Source organism: Pinus tabuliformis, chromosome 1_1 (genome assembly GCF_031772625.1).
Source record: "Pinus tabuliformis cultivar Carrire ecotype Pingquan chromosome 1_1, CPIR1, whole genome shotgun sequence".
Taxonomy (NCBI): Eukaryota; Viridiplantae; Streptophyta; class Pinopsida; order Pinales; family Pinaceae; genus Pinus; species Pinus tabuliformis.
The window spans coordinates 587,660,912-587,681,988 of NC_142297.1; the positions used below are offsets into that span (position 1 = coordinate 587,660,912).

The 21,077-nt window shown below is 40.7% G+C and overlaps 1 protein-coding gene and 1 pseudogene across 1 annotated transcript; one reads left to right on the forward strand and one right to left on the reverse strand.

The window, feature by feature from the left end:
- Nucleotides 1-8,830: 8,830 nt before the first annotated feature.
- LOC149214622 (disease resistance protein RML1A-like) lies at nucleotides 8,831-13,514 on the forward strand. The gene is made up of 4 exons (XM_089392353.1): nucleotides 8,831-10,171; nucleotides 10,296-11,397; nucleotides 11,505-11,786; nucleotides 11,931-13,514. Exons 1-4 carry the CDS (start codon nucleotides 9,630-9,632, stop codon nucleotides 13,464-13,466), a joined length of 3,462 nt encoding a protein of 1,153 aa, XP_089248479.1. The 5' UTR covers nucleotides 8,831-9,629; the 3' UTR covers nucleotides 13,467-13,514.
- A 2,609-nt stretch (nucleotides 13,515-16,123) lies between these two features.
- LOC149214623 (CLP protease regulatory subunit CLPX1, mitochondrial pseudogene) lies at nucleotides 16,124-17,351 on the reverse strand (annotated as a pseudogene).
- Between the last annotated feature and the right edge of the window lie 3,726 nt (nucleotides 17,352-21,077).

Genomic DNA, 21,077 nt, shown 5'->3' on the forward strand with positions numbered 1-21,077 from the left:
AACACCGCAGGGATGGTGACAACGTTAGAGCTGCGGAAGTGGCTGCGCGGAGTGGAAAAGGTCGGGCTGCTGAACTTACTATGGTTGCTGCATTTCCACCGTGCGCCAATAACCATTTTCGTCATTAGGAAGCTACTCTGCCTAGTGCATGATGGGTATCTATGGCTGGAGGAGCCTATCCCCATCATGGAAGACCTAATTCACCGCGTTTCCCGGCTCCCCTACAAAGGAAAGGACCCCGCGACCATATCGGAAAGAAAGGGTAGTGATTTGGCCCTCGCGGAGGCCATGAAGACGAAGTACAAGCTGGAGAAGAAGAAGAGGGGCTACGCCATCTCTAGCATCAAGGACAAAGTGGTACATGTGGCAACCCAAATCCTGGCTGACAAAGTTATGCGAAAGTGCCACGTAGACGAGGTACCTGCACCAGTGATCGCACTAGCCGAGTAGTGCGCAGAGGGGGTCTAGTTTATCTGGTTCGAATTCCTCTGCACAAAATTTTTGGAACATTGTCGCGAAGCCCAAGAGCAGGGTAAAACCTTCCAATATGCATGGTTGTTGCTATCCATAGTGCTCGTAGTGGGGGAATTGCCAGAGGATAGTCAATTCCCCATAATTGACAGAGAATTATCGGAGGCCCTGAAGTACGCTTCGCTCTAGGCCATGAAGGATTTGAAAAGGATACGCGACAGCAAGATCTTTTGGGTGCTCATGGAGATGAACATCTGAATGTGGATCAACTAGAAGTCGCGCTTGTCACCCACGGTGTACAACAGTTTGCAGATTTTTGCAAACTTTAAGGCTGATATGCACAACATCTTTATCAAGGCACGCAAGGATTTGGAAAAGTAGTGGATGAAGTTACCTTTTGTAGCCACTGACAATGCCATTTTCACCGTCTTGGAGGCATGGGCCTCGAATGGCATGCCCCAGATCTTGCAGAACTCAAGAGGGTAGCAACGCAAAATAAGAAGGACGATGCCAAGATGCGCGTCACACAATTGGCCGATAAAAGGTAGAAGGAAACAACAGCAGCTGAGGTACGGGCAGCGCGGGAAGCAGCACAGAAAGCCACCGAGCAAAAAAGGCTACAGAAGTAGTAGCAGTAGCACAGAAGGCAGAGGAAGCAATTACAAAGGCGAACGAGGGCCAAAAAATGCCCTCACAGGGGCAAGAGGCAGAGGAAGCAGAAACAATAGAAGTGAGCGCAGAGCCAGGGACCATGCCCACACAGTTGAAGTGCCCATACACGATAGAACCAACAGGGTCAAGGAAGAAGGTCAAGGCCTCGAAATTGGCCATTGACCCGATCACCCTAACTGAGGGTGATCTGCATGACATCAGCAAGACGGTGCGCGATGTCACCAATGAGGCCCTTTAGGATTTTATGCAGGAGAACCACATTGTGTTGGGGGCCCTTAGAGCGCAGTTGTAGGAGTTACAGGTGCATCCCCCTCAGGTGGGTACCCTTTCAACCCACCTCGTAGCAGGATCCTCAGTAGTAGAGCAGATGCTGCGTGCACAGATGGCAAAAAAAATAGTGTTTCCTGAAGGGACCCTAGTGACAGCAAAAGAGGCCGATAGATTTTTTATTAGCATAATGAAAAGCCTTGGCCTTAATCTGGTTGCCCTTCCATGTGAGACACTATATCTGTTACAAGAGGGGATAACGACAGAGCTGCGAGCTAGGGAGAGTCGGGCGATCCAAGTCCTCAGCGAGAAAAAGATAAACATGGAACAAGTCAGCTTGCAGCACGACGAATTGGTGTCATAATATCAACACTTGGTGCAGGTGGTAGAAGACGCTTGCCAAAGTGTCCTGGAGTTGGCCATCTCAGCAGATCTACTAGTGGAGGTGCGGATCCACAGGTTAGTGACAGGAGTACATGAGGCCAGGGAAGAAACGACCAAGGTTCAGTTGGAGCTGAATCTTTAGATCGCCGAGTTGCGGTTAAAGGCACAACCATCCGCTCCCCTGGAAGTTAGAGAATAGCATGCTGGCGCTATCTCAGCGGGATTGGAGGAAATGGGAAGTGTTGTGCGAGACTACACCAGCATGTTGGAAGAAGCACTTGAGGTTCTCACGACTCTGCAAGAGGACCCCAACACCTAGCACTTGGAAATAGAAGCGTGAGAACTCTAATAGAAATATGACAGTGTCTGAGGAACTACGCAGACAGTGGTCCTCACCCAACGTCTTACGAGGATGCAATGGGCTAAGGCACTAAAGGAGTAGGTGGACGCAGCTCGACATAAGGAGGTAGTTCTAAAAGCGCATATCCAGCCTTGGATCGACGAGGCTTTCACTATCACGAAAACCATCGAAGGAAAGCTCGCGTATATATACAAGGGATGTATACACTGATGCAGAGAAGCACTCTAGACATAGAGGTCTCAGAACGGCGGATGCAACAGATCTAACAAGCAGCATCTCAGTGTGCTGCTGAACTCAACATAGTTCGAGAATAGTTGGAAGGACTCCGTGCAAAGATCGCTGCGGCGACAGAGTGACTCGAGGGCGAGTCATGATGTTTGTGTTGGGGGTTTATTAGGCATGGAATCCCCCCAAGGCATGTTTTGGGGCTCAAAGCCCAAGTTTTGACTCGATATTATTGTAAAGACTATGGAATTGCAGGTGTGGAGCGCAAAATGTATGATAGAGTCACAGGGTTGTCTGCCCTAGTTTTGTAATGTAATGTCGGCCTGCCCATGGTCCGTGGACCATGGGATTGTATCAATAAAGCGAGGCTCTAAGTGTAAAAGAAGGCAATGGAGATAGCGGAGTAGTAGAGAGAAGAAAGAGTCTAAGTGACTAAGTGTGTCTTTGAGTCATAGAGTAGGAGAAGGCTCTACAGCTGAGTGCGCAGAGGCCTAGTAGTTCGCAGCTGAATGTGCGGGCCCGTGCAACTAAGTGCACAGGGCGAAGTCGAGTTTGTAACTGAAAAAAGAGATTAATAAAGATATTTTTTATCTTGCTTCTGTGTATTTTTTATGGGGTTAATGCATGTTTTATGTAAATTACAAATATACTGGTTATTTACTGCGCACACCTGTATGAACGATTTATGTTGTTAAGTATAACTTAAAGCACACAAGTAGGCTAAAATGATCAACTAACATTGGAATACTAGTAAGGACTGGGGTAATAACAATGTTCGACCCCCGAGTAGGGCTGCGCGAAGGAAACATCTTAGGTTGCGAGGTACGGGAAAGTGCATGTAGCGACGTGCACGCAGGGTTGAACCGCGGACCACTTGAACTCATCAAACATCTCCAGGGTGTGGAAACCTAGTTCTTGCACCCTCCCATACTACTTTGGGTGAGACCTCAGTCTGCGCTTTGCAGACTATTGCCAAAAGGGCCAGTAGTACCGGGATTTGTTTGGATAAATCACTCCAAACCTGGGTCAAGGCCCAACAAGCCAACGATGCAACAGAAGGATTGCATAAAGACAGAGGGAGAAGCAAAAATTGGAGGAAGCAGAGAGGAAGTTGTAGGAGTTGAAGAAACAACTAAGGGAAGAACAAGAGTTGCGCAAAAGAGAGAAGGAAACGCAACAGGAACAAGAACAATAGGAGGCGCAACATGCACACATTGATGAAATTGCGCGAATATAGGTTATTCATTCATCAGAACAACTGACAAATAGCAAACAGGGTGGGAAGTCACAGGAGCAGGACTTTTTTTAGGAGATTGTATAGATGTTGGAACAGATGGACATGGATATGGTTTAACCAGAGAAAGATCAGGATATGGACATCGTTCCCAAGGACCAAGAGGTCAATCCACCGGCTTCACCAGATTCGGGAACAGAGCATGTCCTAAGTGATCAAGGAGACACTGATATCCTTGAGGAAAATTCGTAAGTAGATGTTCACAACATATCATTCGTCGAGTCACAACACAAAGTTGTGCAGTCACACAGAGTGCCCACTCCAAATGTCCATGTATCTCATGCGCATTTTCAGGAATGAGTGATCATGTTTGATGTGCGCAAACATCCATCTGCATTGGCTGATGCTACAAAGGAATATGTCAAAGCCACTAGCTAAATTGTGAGATTCTTGATAGCTGAGAATGAGCGCATGGTTAAGCAGTTGCAAGCGACCAAGAAGAAAGAAAAGCAAGCTACAACATCCACCAGAGTAGAGTTGAAGAAAATGATACTTGAAGACGTATTGTCTCTCATGACAATCATGCAAAAGTTGTACTTCAAGTTCATCACCTTGCATAATTCAGTTGTCCATCTTAATGGTTCGTAGCAGCATTGTGCTAGGAGAGCACGCGTTTTGACAGACATACACACTATTGTTGATCACATGCAGATATGGACAATGAGGTACAAGGGAGCCCCATTGTTCTTGCCAAAGATGATGAAGACAAATGCACTGGAGTTGAAGGCATACATCTAGAGTCAGATACAAAACGATGAGGAACTCCCACACCTCATCACCAGCTTACAGGCTTCACATGCATGAGTGTTCAGGAGCATGGATGTCAATGTGCACACCCATGCGATCCCATCCTTTGACACACTCACCGAGGCAAAAGTGAAGAACCAAGTCCGATTGGAGCTGGACATGTACTTCGAGCAATTGATGTGCATAGCCACAAGTGTGGATTTGTATATGAGCATAAACACTATGCACCAATGTGTCGCTGGTTTGGTTGCACTCAAGACCATGATGCACATGCTATATGACGAGTTGGAAGAGAAGAAGTTGCAGGATTTAAAGCAACAACTAAGGGAAGAACAAGAGTTGCATAGAAGAGAAAAGGAAGCGCAACATGAACAAGAACAACAGGAGGTGCAACATGCACACATTGATGAAACTGAGCCAATACAGGGTATTCATTCATCAAAACAACTGGCAGATTGCAAATAGGGTGAGCAGTCGCAGGAGCAGGACTTTGTTTAAGAGATTGAACATATGTTAGAACAGATGGACATGGATGTGGTTCAGCCAGAGCAAGATTAGGATACAGACCTCATGCCCAAGGACCAAGAGGTCGCTCCACCGGCTTCACCAGATCCGGGAGCAGAGCAAGTCCCAAGTGATCAAGGAGACACTGAAATCCTCGAGGACAATCCGGAAGCAGACGTGCACAACATATCATTCGACGAGTCACAACACAGAGTTGTGCAGTCGCACAAAGTGCCCACTCCGAATGTCCATGTATCTCCTATGCATTTTCAGGAATGAGTGATCGTGTCTGATGTGCGCAAATATCCAGCTACATTGGCTGATGCTATAAAGACATATGCCAAAGCCACCAGATTAAGTGTGAGATTCTTGATAGCTGAGAACGAGCGCATGGCTAAGGAGTTGCAAGCGGCCAAGAAGAAAGAAAAGCAAGCTACAACATCTGCCAGAGCAGAGTTGAAGAAAGAAATACTTGATGATGTATCGTTTCTCAAGATAATCATGCAGAAGTTGTACTTCAAGTTCGTCACCGTGCATAAGTCAGTTGTCCATCTTAATGGTTGGTAGCAGCACTGTGCTAGGAGAGCACGCATCTTGATAGACATACACACTGTTTTCGATGACATGGAGATATGGACAATGAGGTATAAGGGAGCTTCGTTGTACTTGGCCAAAGATGATGAAGCCAAAGGCAGTGGAGTTGAAGGCACACATCTAGAGTCAGATATAGAACTATGAGGAACTCCCATAGCTCATCACCAGCTTATAGGCTTCACATGCACGAGTTTTCAAGAGCATGGATGTCATTGTGCGCACCCATGTGATCCCATCCATTGACACACTCACCGAGGCGAAAGCAAAGAAGCAAGTCTGACTGGAGATGGACATGTACTTCGAGCAGTTGATGCGCATAGCCACCAATGCAAATTTGTAGATGAGCGTAGAAAAAATGCACCAGTATGTCACTAGTCCGGTTGCACTCAAGGCCATGATGCGCATGCTATATGGCAAGTTCGAAAGAGGTGCCAAATTAGTGTACCCAGATGCAATAGAAGCAAGAGTTCGCTTTTAGAAGGATGTCACCACAGAGTACACAGACACCATAACAAACTACCAATCTTGACATTAGTTCACCACCATCGATCACTAAGAGAATGTCGACGAGCTAGTATTCCCACAGCTGTGTGAGTCTTAGTGATGTTTTGCATGGCTTACTCAAGGCCATTTTGTCTCACATGGGTACATGTGCAGATTGTATTGTAAACATGTTGTAAAGTGAAAGACCAAGTGTCAATAGTAGGATGTAAACAGTCATGTGTAAGTTGAAGAGTCATGAGGGTAGGCTAAGAGTCACAAAGGGGAATGTGAAGGGGCACCCCACCCTTTGCTATATATAGAACCTCATAACTCATTGTATGGCCTTTTAGGAGCTAATATTCTGAGATGTATAACTTAGATAAAGCTTGGAGTGTATTGTAACGAGCCTTGGCTTCTCCACAGTGCAGAGCGAGTACATCTCTTTGGAGGAGTAGACATTAGTGAATTAAAGTTCAACTATTGGGGCTAGTGGTTGTCATGGTTGTATGTATGATTGGATCTTTCACTCTTTTAATATAACAGATCCAACGCATTTCATGCATATATTGTTATTGTAGTTCGACTATCCTGGTTACTCTAACGATGTATGTAGTTGTAATTTATGCATGTATGTATGGACTATTCCGTATGTGTTTATATGAATCTTATCGAAGCGTCTTATTGGTATAACTCATCACTTTGGATTGTCAGCTATCCTGCTTTCCATATCATGATGTCTTTCAGCTTGTGTGTTCCCTTTCAAGTTGTGTGCTATTACATGCTTCTAAGGGGCGCACTCTTCTCCCCTTCTCTGTGTTAGAGCCTTTTATGCACATTCCTTGATTTGGTGCAAGGCCACACCTTTGCTTCCAACAAGGACATCTTACTTACCTCTGCGTGCAACCACAGTCAAGACAATACCGTACTACCCACTGCTAGGACTCCTACTCCAAACGTTCTGAGGCCTAGTTGGGACTTCTTACCCAGGAGATCCCTTCACATGTTGGCAAGTCCAACACCATCAACAAGATTATAATATTAATATATAAGGTTTATAATATTAGGTTTCAATGTTAATTGAAAACTTACTCACTTAGTTGAACACTTAACTTATACTTACTTATATTAAAACCCTATACTAAAACCCTAATACTAAACTCATTACTAAAACTTTAATATTAAAATTCAATATTTTAATATTATAAAACCTAATTATTACTTATATAATTATTATAATTATATAATAATTAGTATTAATGTTAAATCCTTACCATACATCTAATAATTATTAATGTGATATGATATACACTTATTTGCATATATCGACCAAATTTAATAATGCTGCTGTGGATGTAATTAATATAAAATGAAATGATATTTTAAGGTCCATGAGACTAAAAATAGTCTATGAGACCATTAGATCCCTGTTTTTAGCTTTTTACAATTCAATCCTTTTCCGATTTGAATTGATGATGAGCTAACCCAACCTTCCAACAATCCCCTGGCTAAAAAGACAATGCCAAGCATGTTATCATAACTTTCTCTAATATCTTTGAAAGCATCACATTCCCAAATGAAATGTTTTCCTGATTCCACAATCTGAGTAAGTTGGTCCTTAATTGAGCAAGAACCTTTTCCCTCCACGAAATGCTAGCTCCAATAAACTCTTTTTCTTGTAAATCACATGTAGGGTTGAATTCCTCAATGTAATATTTCTTCTTTCTACCCAGCTCTTTTCCCCATACTTTTTTACGAAACTTCTCCATATATATTTATAATATATCAACCATATTTATTAATGTGATTGTGTTAGTTATATAAATACCAATTATTAAAATATATCCAAACTATAATTATATATCATAAAATTATATCAAACCTAAAAACAATAGTATATCTAAACTTAAATAATAGAAATATATATATATATATAATATTTAAAATATTAAATCAAATTCAACACGATGTATATCTAATAATTTTTTTTTTTAATTTTAATTTTTATAAATATTGGAAATGAAATTTATCCGACAATTATGCTGGTAAGACCATTAAGTTAAAAAAAAATTAACAATTTAATGATTGATTAAAGCAGTCAAGGATGTGAAGTTGTCTTGACATTTATTTGAAATCCATGGCTAGTGTTGTCTATGGAAAATGGTTTCCATTAAGATGATGGGATAACATCAACCGCCAACTGTCGTGGACAGTGAATCGAACACAAAATATGTCGTCGCAGTCAAAAGAGATGAATGGTCTATCCAAAGCATTTGGTCGACGGAGAAACGCGTAAAATGCGGAATGGCTACACCACGAAATTACCACGCACTTGCTTTTTGGGTCCCAACTGAAGGAATCTTATCTTTGGTTGCGCCAAGGAAACGCGTAAAATGCGGAATGTGTACACCATGAAATTACACGCGTAAAATGCGGAATGGGTACACCATGAAATTACCACGCACTTGTCTTTTATGTCGGTGGATGCCACCTGTTTTGGTCGGAGACTTAACGTCTCATCACAAAGAATCATATCATGGGTGGGTGGATGCAAGCTGGTTTGCATAAACGATTGGGTCCCAACTCAAGGAATCACACCTTTGGTAAAGCAAGGAAATGAACGCAGACCTTCCAAACGCTTTCTGCGTACAGGAACTGATAGATGGCAATGGTCAATAATGCTGTGACACGACGAAGGGGAAATTGCCAGGAAACTTGATGCTTGCTGTGACGGAACGAAGGGAAATTGGCCACCTGTTTTGTCAGTGGATGTTATGTCAGTGGATGCCACCTGTTTTGGTCGGAGACTTAACGTCTCATCACAAAAAATCATATCATGGGTGAGTGGATGCAAGCTGGTTTGCATAAACGATTGGGTCCCAACTGAAGGAATCACATCTTTGGTAAAGCAAGGAAATGAACGCAGGCCTTCCAAACGCTTTATGCGTACAGGAACTGATAGACGGCAATGGTCAATAATGCCGTGACACGACGAAGGGGAAATTGCCAGGAAACTTGATGCTTGCTGTGACGAAATAGAAAGGAAACTTGATGCTTGCTGTGACAGGAGGAAGGAAAAATGGGCCCGAAATATTAAATCAAATTCAACACGGTGTATATCAAATGCAACGAATCATATCATGGGTTGGTGGATGCAAGCTTGTTTGCATAAACTATTGGGTCCCAACTGAAGGAATCTTATCTTTGGTAAAGCAAATTTGCGCAAGGAAATGAACGCAGGCCTTCCAAATGCTTTACGCGTACAGGAACTGATAGATGGCAATGGTCAATAATGCTGTGACACGACGAAGGGGAAATTGCCAGGAAACTTGATGCTTGCTGTGACGAAATTGAAAGGAAAATTGGCCCGAAACTTCATGCTTCCAAATTCCACCGTTCAGATTACGATTAAACTTCAATATATATCGCCACTTGGTTTGCTCAAGGAAATGAGAAGCTCAGTAATCAACCACATTCCAAAGCTGTTTTGTTTTCAATCCTGTGCCCAACCATTGGGGTGTTGATACACAGGCAATAATAGCAAAGGTGCAGCTGGTAAGTTCCTTGCCCTCCTGAATCTTTCAGACGCAAATATTGAGGCTCAGCGCACTTTCTGTTATTCTGTATCCAATGGCAAACGTTAACTTTACCCCCGCCCGTGACGGAACATCCTCCGCATCCACCTCCCAGGGCAATACCAACAGCTATGTGTATCAAGTGTTTCTAAATCACCGCGGTCCTGATGTGAAGGAAGGACTCGCTAAAGATATCTACAATCGCCTTAAAAAACTCGGATTATCAGTTTTTCTGGACCAGGAAGAACTGCAAAGAGGAGAGAAGTTGGATGCCCAAATCGAAGGGGCTATTCGAACAGCCACTGTTCATGTAGCGATATTCTCTCCAAATTATGCTCAATCTAGATGGTGTCTCGATGAACTCGTACAGATGTTGGAGTCGGGATCCACAATAATTCCGGTCTTCTACAAAGTCGAGCCCGCAGATCTTCGGTGGACGCGCGACGGAGATCGAGTTTATGCTAGAGATTTGGGCGTGCTTGAAAGGAAGAGAGCATCTGATTCTCAGGAACCACGGTACGACCCCAAGACCATAGAAAAATGGAGGAATGCTCTTTCTGCTGTGGCGGATATAGTCGGTTTTGAGCTGAAGGACAAGTAAGACCCTCCAACTCTCCCTATTATTTGAGTTTTGTACTTTGCTGGCTTCATAAGTATATAACAGATTATTTATTTAGATATTTCTCGTTAGTCGATTAACTGTGATTTGAATATTGTTCAGGGAAGAGTCGCAGCTCGTCCAGGAGGTCGTCCAACAGGTTGTGGAAAAGGCTCGCAAACCGCCTCTCGACGTCGCCAAATATCCTACTGGCCTCGATGAAAAAATTAAAGATGTGGACAGAAAATTGTCACTGCAGCGGCAAAGCGAGAAGGCTACAATTTTTGGAATTGTAGGTTTTGGCGGGGTCGGGAAAACTACCCTCGCTAAAAAATTCTTCAACCGAGAGAGAGAGAGATCAAATTACAGTCGATCTTGCTTCTTATTTGATGTCAGATCCGGATATTTACCTTCCCTGCAGAGTAGCCTTCTTAAGGAGCTGATTAAATTCGATGCACAAATAAATAGCGTCGCTGAAGGCACAGGGATGCTCAAAGAGAGGCTCAAAAGAGATTCTCAACGGTCTCTCATCATTTTAGATGATATTGATAATATTGATCAACTGAATGCATTATGTGCACCAGTTATAGATACTATTCATGTAGGTAGCTTAATTTTAATTACATCTCGTAATAAGGATGTGCTTAGAAACTTCGGTATTGATGAGTCATCCATTTACACACTGAAAGGTCTCAATGTAAAGCACTCGCAAGAGCTCTTTTGCTGGCATGCCTTCGGTCAACCCCGTCCTGTTGTAGGATTTGAAGAAGTTGTTAAGGAGTTTTTGAATGTCTGCGATGGTTTGCCCCTGTCGCTTAAAGTGCTTGGGGCGCTTCTTCGTGGAGAAGATGACTTGAAGCATTGGAATGCGCAATTGCGCAAAACCTCCGAAGTAGTTCCGGAAGATATAGGGAGCACACTTAGAATTAGCTATGATGCTCTAGATAAGGAGGAAAAGCAAATATTTTTAGATATCGCCTGTTTCTTTACAGGGAAAGACAGGGATGCCGCTATAAGAGTATGGGATGGATCCAACTGGGAAGGGTTGCTGGGTCTTTGGAAGCTGGAAAACAGATGCCTCGTGGAGGTGGACGGTGAAAACTGTCTCAGAATGCACGACCACCTTCGAGACCTAGGCAGAGATATAGCTGAAGGTCAAGAACATCCCCGTCGTCTTTGGCACTTCACAGAGAATTTTCCTGATAATATGGCTCGTCCATCATTTGTAAGTATTCTGAAGCTTTCGACGGACTTTCAAAATAGCTTCGTGTTATCAAAATTGTCTGTCAATTTTTAAATCTTAAAACTAACAGCTGGGGGTGAACAATTCAGGTGCGTGGAGTTAGCAGGTCCAACCGAAGCATGTTGCAGCTGCGTGGGACTGAAAGTGACTCTGTTGAACGAATATTCAGCAGTGAACAGTTACCGCCGCTAGTATATCTGCACTGGAAGGACTGTCCGAAGTCCTCTTTAGCTCCCTCGATTCCATTAAAATATCTGCGCTGGAAGCACTGTCTGAAGTCCTCTTTAGCTCCCTCGATTCCATTAAATAATTTAAGTGTGTTACATATAGAGGGGAACCGACTGAAAACACTCTGGCAACATGAATTTCAGGTAGTCATTTGTTTTCTTAACAGATCTAGTTACCTTTTTTAATAGTGTATGAATTGTTGTACTAGCGTGTTGTTATCGTATGACACAATGCGAAAATGCTGTAGAGGCTCAAACTCACTTTAATAATGCATGTGAACATTGCAGGCACCTCTGCAATTGAGGGAGTTGCATATTGATGCTCCCCTTTCAAAGGTTCCAAAGTCCATTGGAAAACTGAAGCATCTTGAAAAAGTTTTTCTGAGAACTCGTTATCTTAAAACTATTTCAAATGAATTTGGGAAGTTATCAGGACTCCAAAGTCTTCACTTGACGTGCCAGCAGCTGCAGACGCTACCAGAGTCGATTGGGAACCTGTCGGGCCTCCAAAGTCTTCACTTGGAAGAGTGCTCCAGTCTGCAGACACTCCCAGACTCAGTGGGGAACCTGTCGGGCCTCCAAAGTCTTCACTTGAACGGGTGCTCGAGTATGCAGACACTCACAGATTCAGTGGGGAACCTGTCGGGCCTCCAAAGTCTTCACTTGAACGGGTGCTCGAGTCTGCAGACACTCCCAGACTCAGTGGGGAACCTGTCGGGCCTCCAAAGTCTTCAATTGAGCCAGTGCCCCAATCTGCAGACACTCCCAGACTCAGTGGGGAACCTGTCGGGCCTCCAAAGTCTTCACTTGAACTTGTGCTCGAGTCTGCAGACACTCCCAGAGTTGAACTTGTGCTCGAGTCTGCAGACACTCCCAGACTCAGTGGGGAACCTGTCGGGCCTCCAAAGTCTTCACTTGAGCAACTGCGACCGTCTGGAGACACTCCCAGACTCAGTGGGGAACCTGTCAGGCCTCCAAAGTCTTCACTTGAGCTCGTGCAGGAGTCTGCAGACACTCCCAGACTCAGTGGGGAACCTGTCGGGCCTCCAAAGTCTTCACTTGAGAAACTGCGACCGTCTGGAGACACTCCCAGACTCAGCGGGGAACCTGTCGGGCCTCCAAAGTCTTCACTTGAGCTCGTGCAGGCGTCTGCAGATACTCCCTCGGAACCTGTCGGACCTCCAAAGTCTTAACTTGAGGTGGTGCTCCAGTCTGCAGACACTCCCAGACTCAGTGTGGAACCTGTCGGGCCTCCAAAGTCTTCACTGGAACAACTGCGACAGTCTGCAGACACTCCCAGACTCAGTGGGGAACCTGTCGGGCCTCCAAAGTCTTCAATTGAGCCAGTGCTCCAATCTGCAGACACTCCCAGACTCAGTGGGGAACCTGTCGGGCCTCCAAAGTCTTGACTTGTGGTGGTGCTCCAGTCTGCAGACACTCCCAGACTCAGTGGGGAACCTGTCGGGCCTCCAAAGTCTTCACTTGAACTGGTGCTCGAGTCTGCAGACACTCCCAGACTCAGTGGGGAACCTGTCGGGCCTCCAAAGTCTTCACTTGGAAGGGTGCTCCAGTCTGCAGACACTCCCAGACTCAGTGGGGAACCTGTCGGGCCTCCAAAGTCTTCACTTGAACGGGTGCTCGAGTCTGCAGACACTCCCAGACTCAGTGGGGAACCTGTCGGGCCTCCAAAGTCTTCACTTGAGCTTGTGCAGGCGTCTGCAGACACTCCCAGACTCAGTGGGGAACCTGTCGGGCCTCCAAAGTCTTGACTTGGACGGGTGCTTGAAACGGAAGAAGGGCTTGCCCGGCTGCGCTTCAAATTAAGATTGTTTTCAAATATTTCATTTGTTAATGTTAAGATGGTTCATTTTATGATGCATAAGTACAACGATAAGTGGTTCAAACGTCCACATAAAATCTGATAAGTGATTTTATTGGAATTTTTTTGTATTAATCATAAATCACAAAATTCACATTTTAAGGTTACAAAATATCATTATTTTAAGTTATTAAATTATCTTGGTAAAATTTAATGTAAATTAACATTCGAAATTTTTTTGGTTAAATTAAATTAAATTAAATTTAAAAAAATTACATTAAAATTTATTAGTATTATTATATTTATAAATTTATTAGATTGATATTTAATTGTACCAAAAAAATGAATTTATTATTAAAAATCTATCTAATATTTTTTCAATTACTTATTAATAAATTTAACTAAAAATATCGAAAAAATATATTTTTAACTCTAAAAATTTTCTTTATTTTTTAATTCTTTATCTCTATAACTCTAAACTCTTTATTATTTTAAAAAATTTAAATAAAAATTTATATTTATATTTTAATTTCCAATCTTTGAAGCTCTCAATTTATATTTAAGTACTTATCATTTTAACAAATTTACATTTTAATATATACATCTATCAAATGTAGACAAAATCAAAAGTTTTCTGTATGTAGAATTTATGTGTATTTTAAGTTTATTTTAATTTTTAATTATTTTTTTAATGTATATTTATATTTTTCATTATTAATGGTCTAAATAATATAGAAAGCTTTATAACATTATATAAAGTTTTTTTTTTTTTTTTAATTAAAAATTTTGTGTAGTTTATATTAAGTATGGTATTTTCAATCTATTAAAATTGGTGTAAGTTATTTTAATTTTTTTTTTTTTTTAAATGTATATTTATATTTTTCATTATTAATGGTCTAAATAATATAGAAAACTTTATAACATTATATAAAGTTTTTTTTTCTTTTAATTAAAAATTTTGTGTAGTTTATATTAAGTATGGTATTTTCAATCTATTAAAATTGGTGTAAGTTTAAATTTTATATGTATTTATATATGTATATGTAATTAATTTAATAGATATTTATGAGGTGTAGATTAATTAGATTGTGTGGGCTTTAGTTCTTATTAAATACTAGTTCAAATTTTATGGGGAGAAGTTGATCGAACCACTTGCAAGAGATAAAAATGTCTCAATTAGTAATATTGATGGTGCATTTATATCTATTTGGAAAAATAAATTCATTATGCATATGTTGTATTATATTGAAAAATATTTAACAAACAATGATTTTATATTTAACAATTAAGTTAGTGAGAGCTAGATTTTCATGTATGGTGTTATCTCAAAATCAGGCCCTGGAAGGCTGCAGACCAGGAAGACTTCAAGTAACTGTTTCAAACCTACTTTTGGCTGAGGTTTAGCCTCCCCAACCTGAGAGGGCTCTCTCAAAGGATTAAAGGTTTTCGATTATGATCAAGATGGCTAACTCTTGTGAAACAAAGGTAAAATGTGAGTGGTGGAAACACAATTAGAAACTATTCATTGGGCCATGGAGTCAAGGTGTGTTTCAGTACAACAATGAGATTAAATTCACATGGAAGTCAGGGCATAGAGGGCTTTCACATAGAAGTAGAACAGAGATATAGTGTAGGAACACAGTCCACAAATACATGAAGGAAATTAGAGCATCTTCAAACGAGTTCTAAGTAACATGTATCTGTACTACTGCAAGTAAGTATAGGAAAGAGACCATGAAGAAAATCGAACATTAAAAAACCCTTGCTGAAACCTGAGTAGTGAAATCAACTCCTTATATTATCCTGAAAACATACCGTCACATACAATAACACAAAGTTCTCTCTTTCTTTGAGAATTTCCTCCTCCTGAGTACATTGTTGTTCCTGCTATATATAGAATTCTTTACAAGACTGAGCTTCCTCCTCCAATGCGAGGGGAACTCCAATTTTGCTTGATATGACACCTATTCAAATTCTAACTACCTATTAAATGTAACAAACTGCTAACTGGACTTTTTAAGAGATCTAAGTCAAATAGGAGTCTAACTCCATATCATGCTAATAATAGCCTTAATTACAATCATTCTCACTCTTTGACAAGTGGTCTTTTTAGTTTTGGCTGAGGTAGGTGTTTGTAGCTGCCTGCTTGCCCTTAATGTCACATCTTCTCCATTGCCCCTGAAAGGTAGGAAACTGCCCCTGTTTATCTGCCTTCAGTTTTCCTCAATGATATTCGAAACCAATGAGCCATGCCGTTCTTCTTTGATTATGCAAAAATATATCAGAATGCCACGTCCTTGATGTGCTGTCAACGCTTTCCATGTGTGAAGACAAGACCCTCTCCAAGCTGTCTGACATATCTTGAACCATAGTAATTCTGGTCACTTTATAACAAAAAAGTTTAGGGTTCGAATATAAGCTTCTGCCACCTGTTTCTTCCTTTGTTGAATGTTGGCACCTGTTATATGATCCTTTGAAAAGATTCCTTTCTCAAAAATTTCTCCTCGGTCCCTCAAAACTGGTTGACTGAGTTTTAATTATGTAGCTACAGCAGTTTCGTGGCGCGCTACGAAACTGCTGTGCGTTGGGCATTATTTTCAGCAGTTTCGTAGCGCACTATGAAACTGCTGTTTATTCACCAAACCATAGTCTAATGCATTATCTACAACATGACTTTATGTTGAGATATGTCAAAGCAACAAGACTTCAAGAAATTTGCAGCTCCTTCAAGTTTGTAAGCCCTTTTGGATGCACCAATCCACCATGAATCCCTGAGCACATCTTCAGATCCAGAATTGTCAAGTTCACAAGACGTGCTAAGGCATGCAAGCCTGATGCAGTTTTTTGGTTTCCCTGTACTACCTCTTGTATATAAAAGGAACAGTGGATCTTCTGCATCAAGCCATTCAACTTCACATTCGGTCATGTATTTTGGAATTGTATCATGCCACCAGATATCTCTTCCTTTCTTCCATGGTGTGTTTTCTTTATTTAATGCAAACTCATTTGCATATGTCAAACAGACACCTACAGAAACTCCATTTTTAGATGATTCCACCTGTACAGAGTCTACTATTTCTTTCAGATTAATAACTTTAGCACCCTGGTGGACAGCATTACAAGTTAGCAGTGCTTTAGGTTTGCGGTCTACAATTCGTTGAGCAAGGGACTCTGCTGAAAATCCAGCAAATACAACCAAATGAACAGCACCAATACGAGCACAAGCAAGCATTTCTATCGCCAGTTGTGATAACATAGGCAAATAAATCCAGCCCTGTTTTTGCATCTGGAATCTCAAACATGGCATCTGTCAAAATGATCTCGAGGATAGAACGCAAACCACGGGCTCCAGTACTCTTGACCATTGCCTTCTGTGCAATCTGCCTAAGGGCATCCTCAGTGAAATGTAACTTCACATTGTTCATCTCAAACATTTTCTTGTATTGCTTTCCTAGTGCATTTTTAGGCTCCATGAGCACCTGAACAAGTTGGTCTTCAGTCAACGCTGAGAGGCTAACAAGCACAAGAAATCGTCCAATGAACTCTGGTATTAAGCCATATGCAATAAGATCACTACTCTCAACCGACTCTAGCAAGGATGATGTCACCGCAGCATTTGTCAGGCCACCAGCCCTCATATTAGCTCGTACAGGCGCTCCAAAGCCAATAGAAGAATCTTGCCGTCTCTCAGAAATCGTTTTCTCTAGATCCACGAAAGCCCTGCCACATATAAAGGGAATATCCTTTGTATCAATCTGAATATGATCACCACAAGGATGTTTGCGAGCTCCCTTTTCTGGAACATGTACAACTGTTCCTTCTAGCATTTTAAGTAATGCCTGCTGAACAACTTTAACATTGAAATCAGCAACCATGATTAATTTATACAAAATAGACTGCACAAGTAGTAAATCTGAAGTTGCCTTCACTGGGGGAAAGCGTGATCTTGGAACATTGACACCAATTGCACGATCAAAAACTTATAGCAGCACCTGCAGCCGTTTCAAGCTGAAGCACCTTTACCGCATTTACTTCCTTCAGATTTGGAATTATCTTCTTCTGGGGGTTTTTCTATCTTTCTGTTCTTCAAGACATTTTGAAAATTAGAAACAAAAGAAGGTGGCAAGAGCCTGTTCTTCCCAGAAGTCATAGTGCCAGATTGATCACAAATCGAAACCAGAATCAGAAGTTTCGGTCTTAATAGAGAATTTTCAGATTTGGTTTTGGATGGAAATCCCGATTTGAATAGTACAGGCAAGAATCAAATTTGAAGGCTACAGAACACGCGTCAAGACCGACATGTAAGACCTTGCACATGCTATCCCCGTAAACTTCTTGCAGAAAATATGACAGCTGGGGTGAGATTTGCTATGGATCAGCACGAATTCCCGATTTCGTAGCGCAGTTAGTGCAAAATCGGTGTTTTGCGCTACGAAATCACCTCGACCGAGGTTTCTGCGCTATGGACTTTGAAATAGGATTGACATATGGAGCTTAGGTGCAGTGTGAGACCAGTGATGGACTAAAACAGAGAATTGACCCCATTTGACATACTAACAAGACTCTTAACAAGACTCTAAAACAAGATGAAAAGACTAGGCCCAAAACTGACACCAACCCTTTGACAAATTTAAAAAATTGATGTTCAGAATTTAAACTATTTTTTCTTGAGTGATAACAGGTGGCATCTTCAGTCTTTGTAGAATAGAAACTACATGTAATTTTTCATATCTATATATATATACCCACTTGTAAGTGAGAGAGATATTACTCACAACTCAAAAAGAGTTTTTAAAAAACAATTGACTCATTAGGAGTGATCGGCTATAAGTAAGATTTGAGCTTAGTGGAGAGGATAACAATTTGTCTTTTGAAACCAAATTGAATATATATATATATATATATATATATATATATATATATATATATATATATTTCCAACTTTACAATGTTACAAAATTTCCATGTAACCATCTCTCTTCATGACCACATTTGAGTAATAGTAAAAAAATTTCACTTCTCTGTAGACTTGATTTTTTGGGTTTCTATACTCATTTCAATTCAAATTAAATCACAATACGTGGGTCAGAGTTTACGCACAACTCCCTTGTCATGCTCACATTGGGTCCATTTGAGGTATTACTTCAATAACACAAAGTTGTGACTCCTCCCTTTGAATGATTGATCCAAAGAACTCTTTTGAAAGTTCCTTTGGATAGAAAGGAAATAGGTCATTGGGTTATTTTTAAGGATCACTAATTGGGCACTTTCGAAATATTTGCCTAATGGAAGGAAATATGTCATTGAGCTATTTTAAAATATTTCCTGTAAGGATATTTGAAAGATCAACCCAATGTAAGGAACGCTACGGGAATTTTGAGGTATAAAATGGACCTCCTAAGGAAATTATAAAATAATAGTAAAATTAATAAAATAATATTAGATTACATCATCAAATATTAGAGAGAAAAAAGAAAAAAACTATTTTTTCAACTCGTATTTTCGACTTATATCCCTAGGGGTTTACTCAAATTTTGAGGAGAAACACTCGTTGGATGCATAATTTGATTCCTCATTCAAGGAGTACCCATGTTCCATACTTTCGATAGACTCTGCTACACAAAAAATGAGAAATACATTAAAAACATGATTGCAATCACGATTGTTCATGTATTTCTCATTTTTTGTGTAGCAAGGTCCATCAAAAGTATGCAACTTGGGTACTTCTTGGATGAGGAATTAAATTTTGCATCCAACGAGTACTCCCGCTCAAAATTTGAGAAAAACCTTAGGGAAATAAGTTGAAAATACAAGTTGAAAAAAATAGTTTTATTATTTTTTAATCCTTTTATTTTTTACTCCAAAATGGTGAATCATCCCTCATGGTTGACATCATTATATTGAATCCTATTGGTTGTTATAAAGTTTATTTTGGTTGTACATTTTTCTTAGGAGGTCCATTTTAGACCTCAAAATTACCTTAATGAAAGGTCACTAGGTCATTTGAAAGATTGTCCATCAAACACTTTTGAAAGAGATGTGAAGAAAAGGACCATGAGGCCATTTTTGAAAAATCATCCATTGGGCATTTTCTAAAGGTCTACAAAATGCAATGAATAAACCATCACACTATTTCCAAAGATCATGTATTAGGTGCTTTATAAATATCATCATGATGGAGGAAATGGACCACCAAGTCATTTTGAAAGATCCCTCGTTAGATGCTTTCAAAATCTCTCCTTGACACAAGGAAATAGGTCATTTGGTTGTTTTGAAATATTGCTCATTAAATGCTTTTGAAAACTTGGCCCTCTATATTGAGCCTCTTTGAAGATGTGATCATGCCATTTTGAAAGATGGAACAAGCCATCAAGCCTACTTTGAAAAATCATATCACCTGATTTCAATGTATCACTCAATTGGATTAAATAAGATAATAGGCTCCTAAAAAACAAAGGTCATTGGCCTTATTTGAAGTGAGTACTTTGAATTTCAATATAAAGAGGCTTATACTGCTTATTTGAAGAACACCTTCAACGGAAACAAAATGACCCCAAAGTTGGTGAAAAGGCTTTAGACAATATTCACAATTAAAAAGTTTGAAGGCATATTCAATGTAATGTGCTCCATATTGGAATTTGACATGTAACCATGCATATAAGCACAAATGATTTGAATTGGATATGGCCATAACCATAGAACTTCCAATGTGTACCTTATATCTAGAACAAATAAACTATAAGACAACTTCAAATATAAAAAACATGCAATGACTTCGTGGGGGACCTGACGGGCCTTCGAAGTCTTGGCTTGGGCATGTCATCCACTCTGTAGACGATCCCAAACTTATTCTAGAACTTGACAGGCCTCCAATGTCTCCAATGTCTTCAACGTCTTGACTTGGGCATGTGCTCCACTCTATAGACGCTCCCATACAGTCTAGATCCTGACATGCCTCCAACATCTTCAATTGGGTTGGTGCTCCACTTTGAAAATTCTCCTAGAATTCTCCTAGATCCTGACATGCCTCCAAACACTTGAATTGGATGGGAACTCCACTTTGTAGATGTAACAGTCGTGGTGAAAATTCCATGTAATAAAAGTTAATAAAGGAAAAAATACTAAACATGGTTGATGGGACACTTATTCCAAGTTGAATGTTGGGCAAGGCATCCTAGTGGATGTTCATTTGATTGTTTATGGCTAAGGAAATTGGCAAAGGAAATGGCTAAGGATTTGGAAAGGGAAAATGACATTTTTGGCACATTTATTTATGAAAATAACGGAAATTAGGAGAAAATGGAGGTGAAAGGTCACATGTTGCATGTGAGGAGGAAATTGAAAGAAAATAATGGAAAATGAAGAAAATAAAGGCCTCATTCATAAAAAGGCTTATGAGAATCAGTTGGTAACTTTTTGTTAGTTGAGTTTTGGAGCTTTCTCATTATTCTCTCTCTCTCTCTCTCTCTCTCACTCTTGGACACTTAGAGTTTTCTTGGAGCAATTTTGGCATTGGAGCAAGAAAGGAAAAGAAGGCAAGAGGAAGCAAAGATTACGCAGGGAAAGGCAAGATCAAGCAACTACAACAGGCTTCATTACAGGTATCGACTTGCATG

Excerpts from the sequence above, each read along its gene's own strand:
- LOC149214622 (XM_089392353.1), top strand. The coding sequence starts at position 9,630 with ATGGCAAACGTTAACTTTACCCCCGCCCGTGACGGAACATCCTCCGCA. Across the intron at positions 11,398-11,504 it reads ATATGGCTCGTCCATCATTT|GTGCGTGGAGTTAGCAGGTC; the intron begins GTAAGTATTCTG and ends TGAACAATTCAG. Across the intron at positions 11,787-11,930 it reads TCTGGCAACATGAATTTCAG|GCACCTCTGCAATTGAGGGA; the intron begins GTAGTCATTTGT and ends TGAACATTGCAG.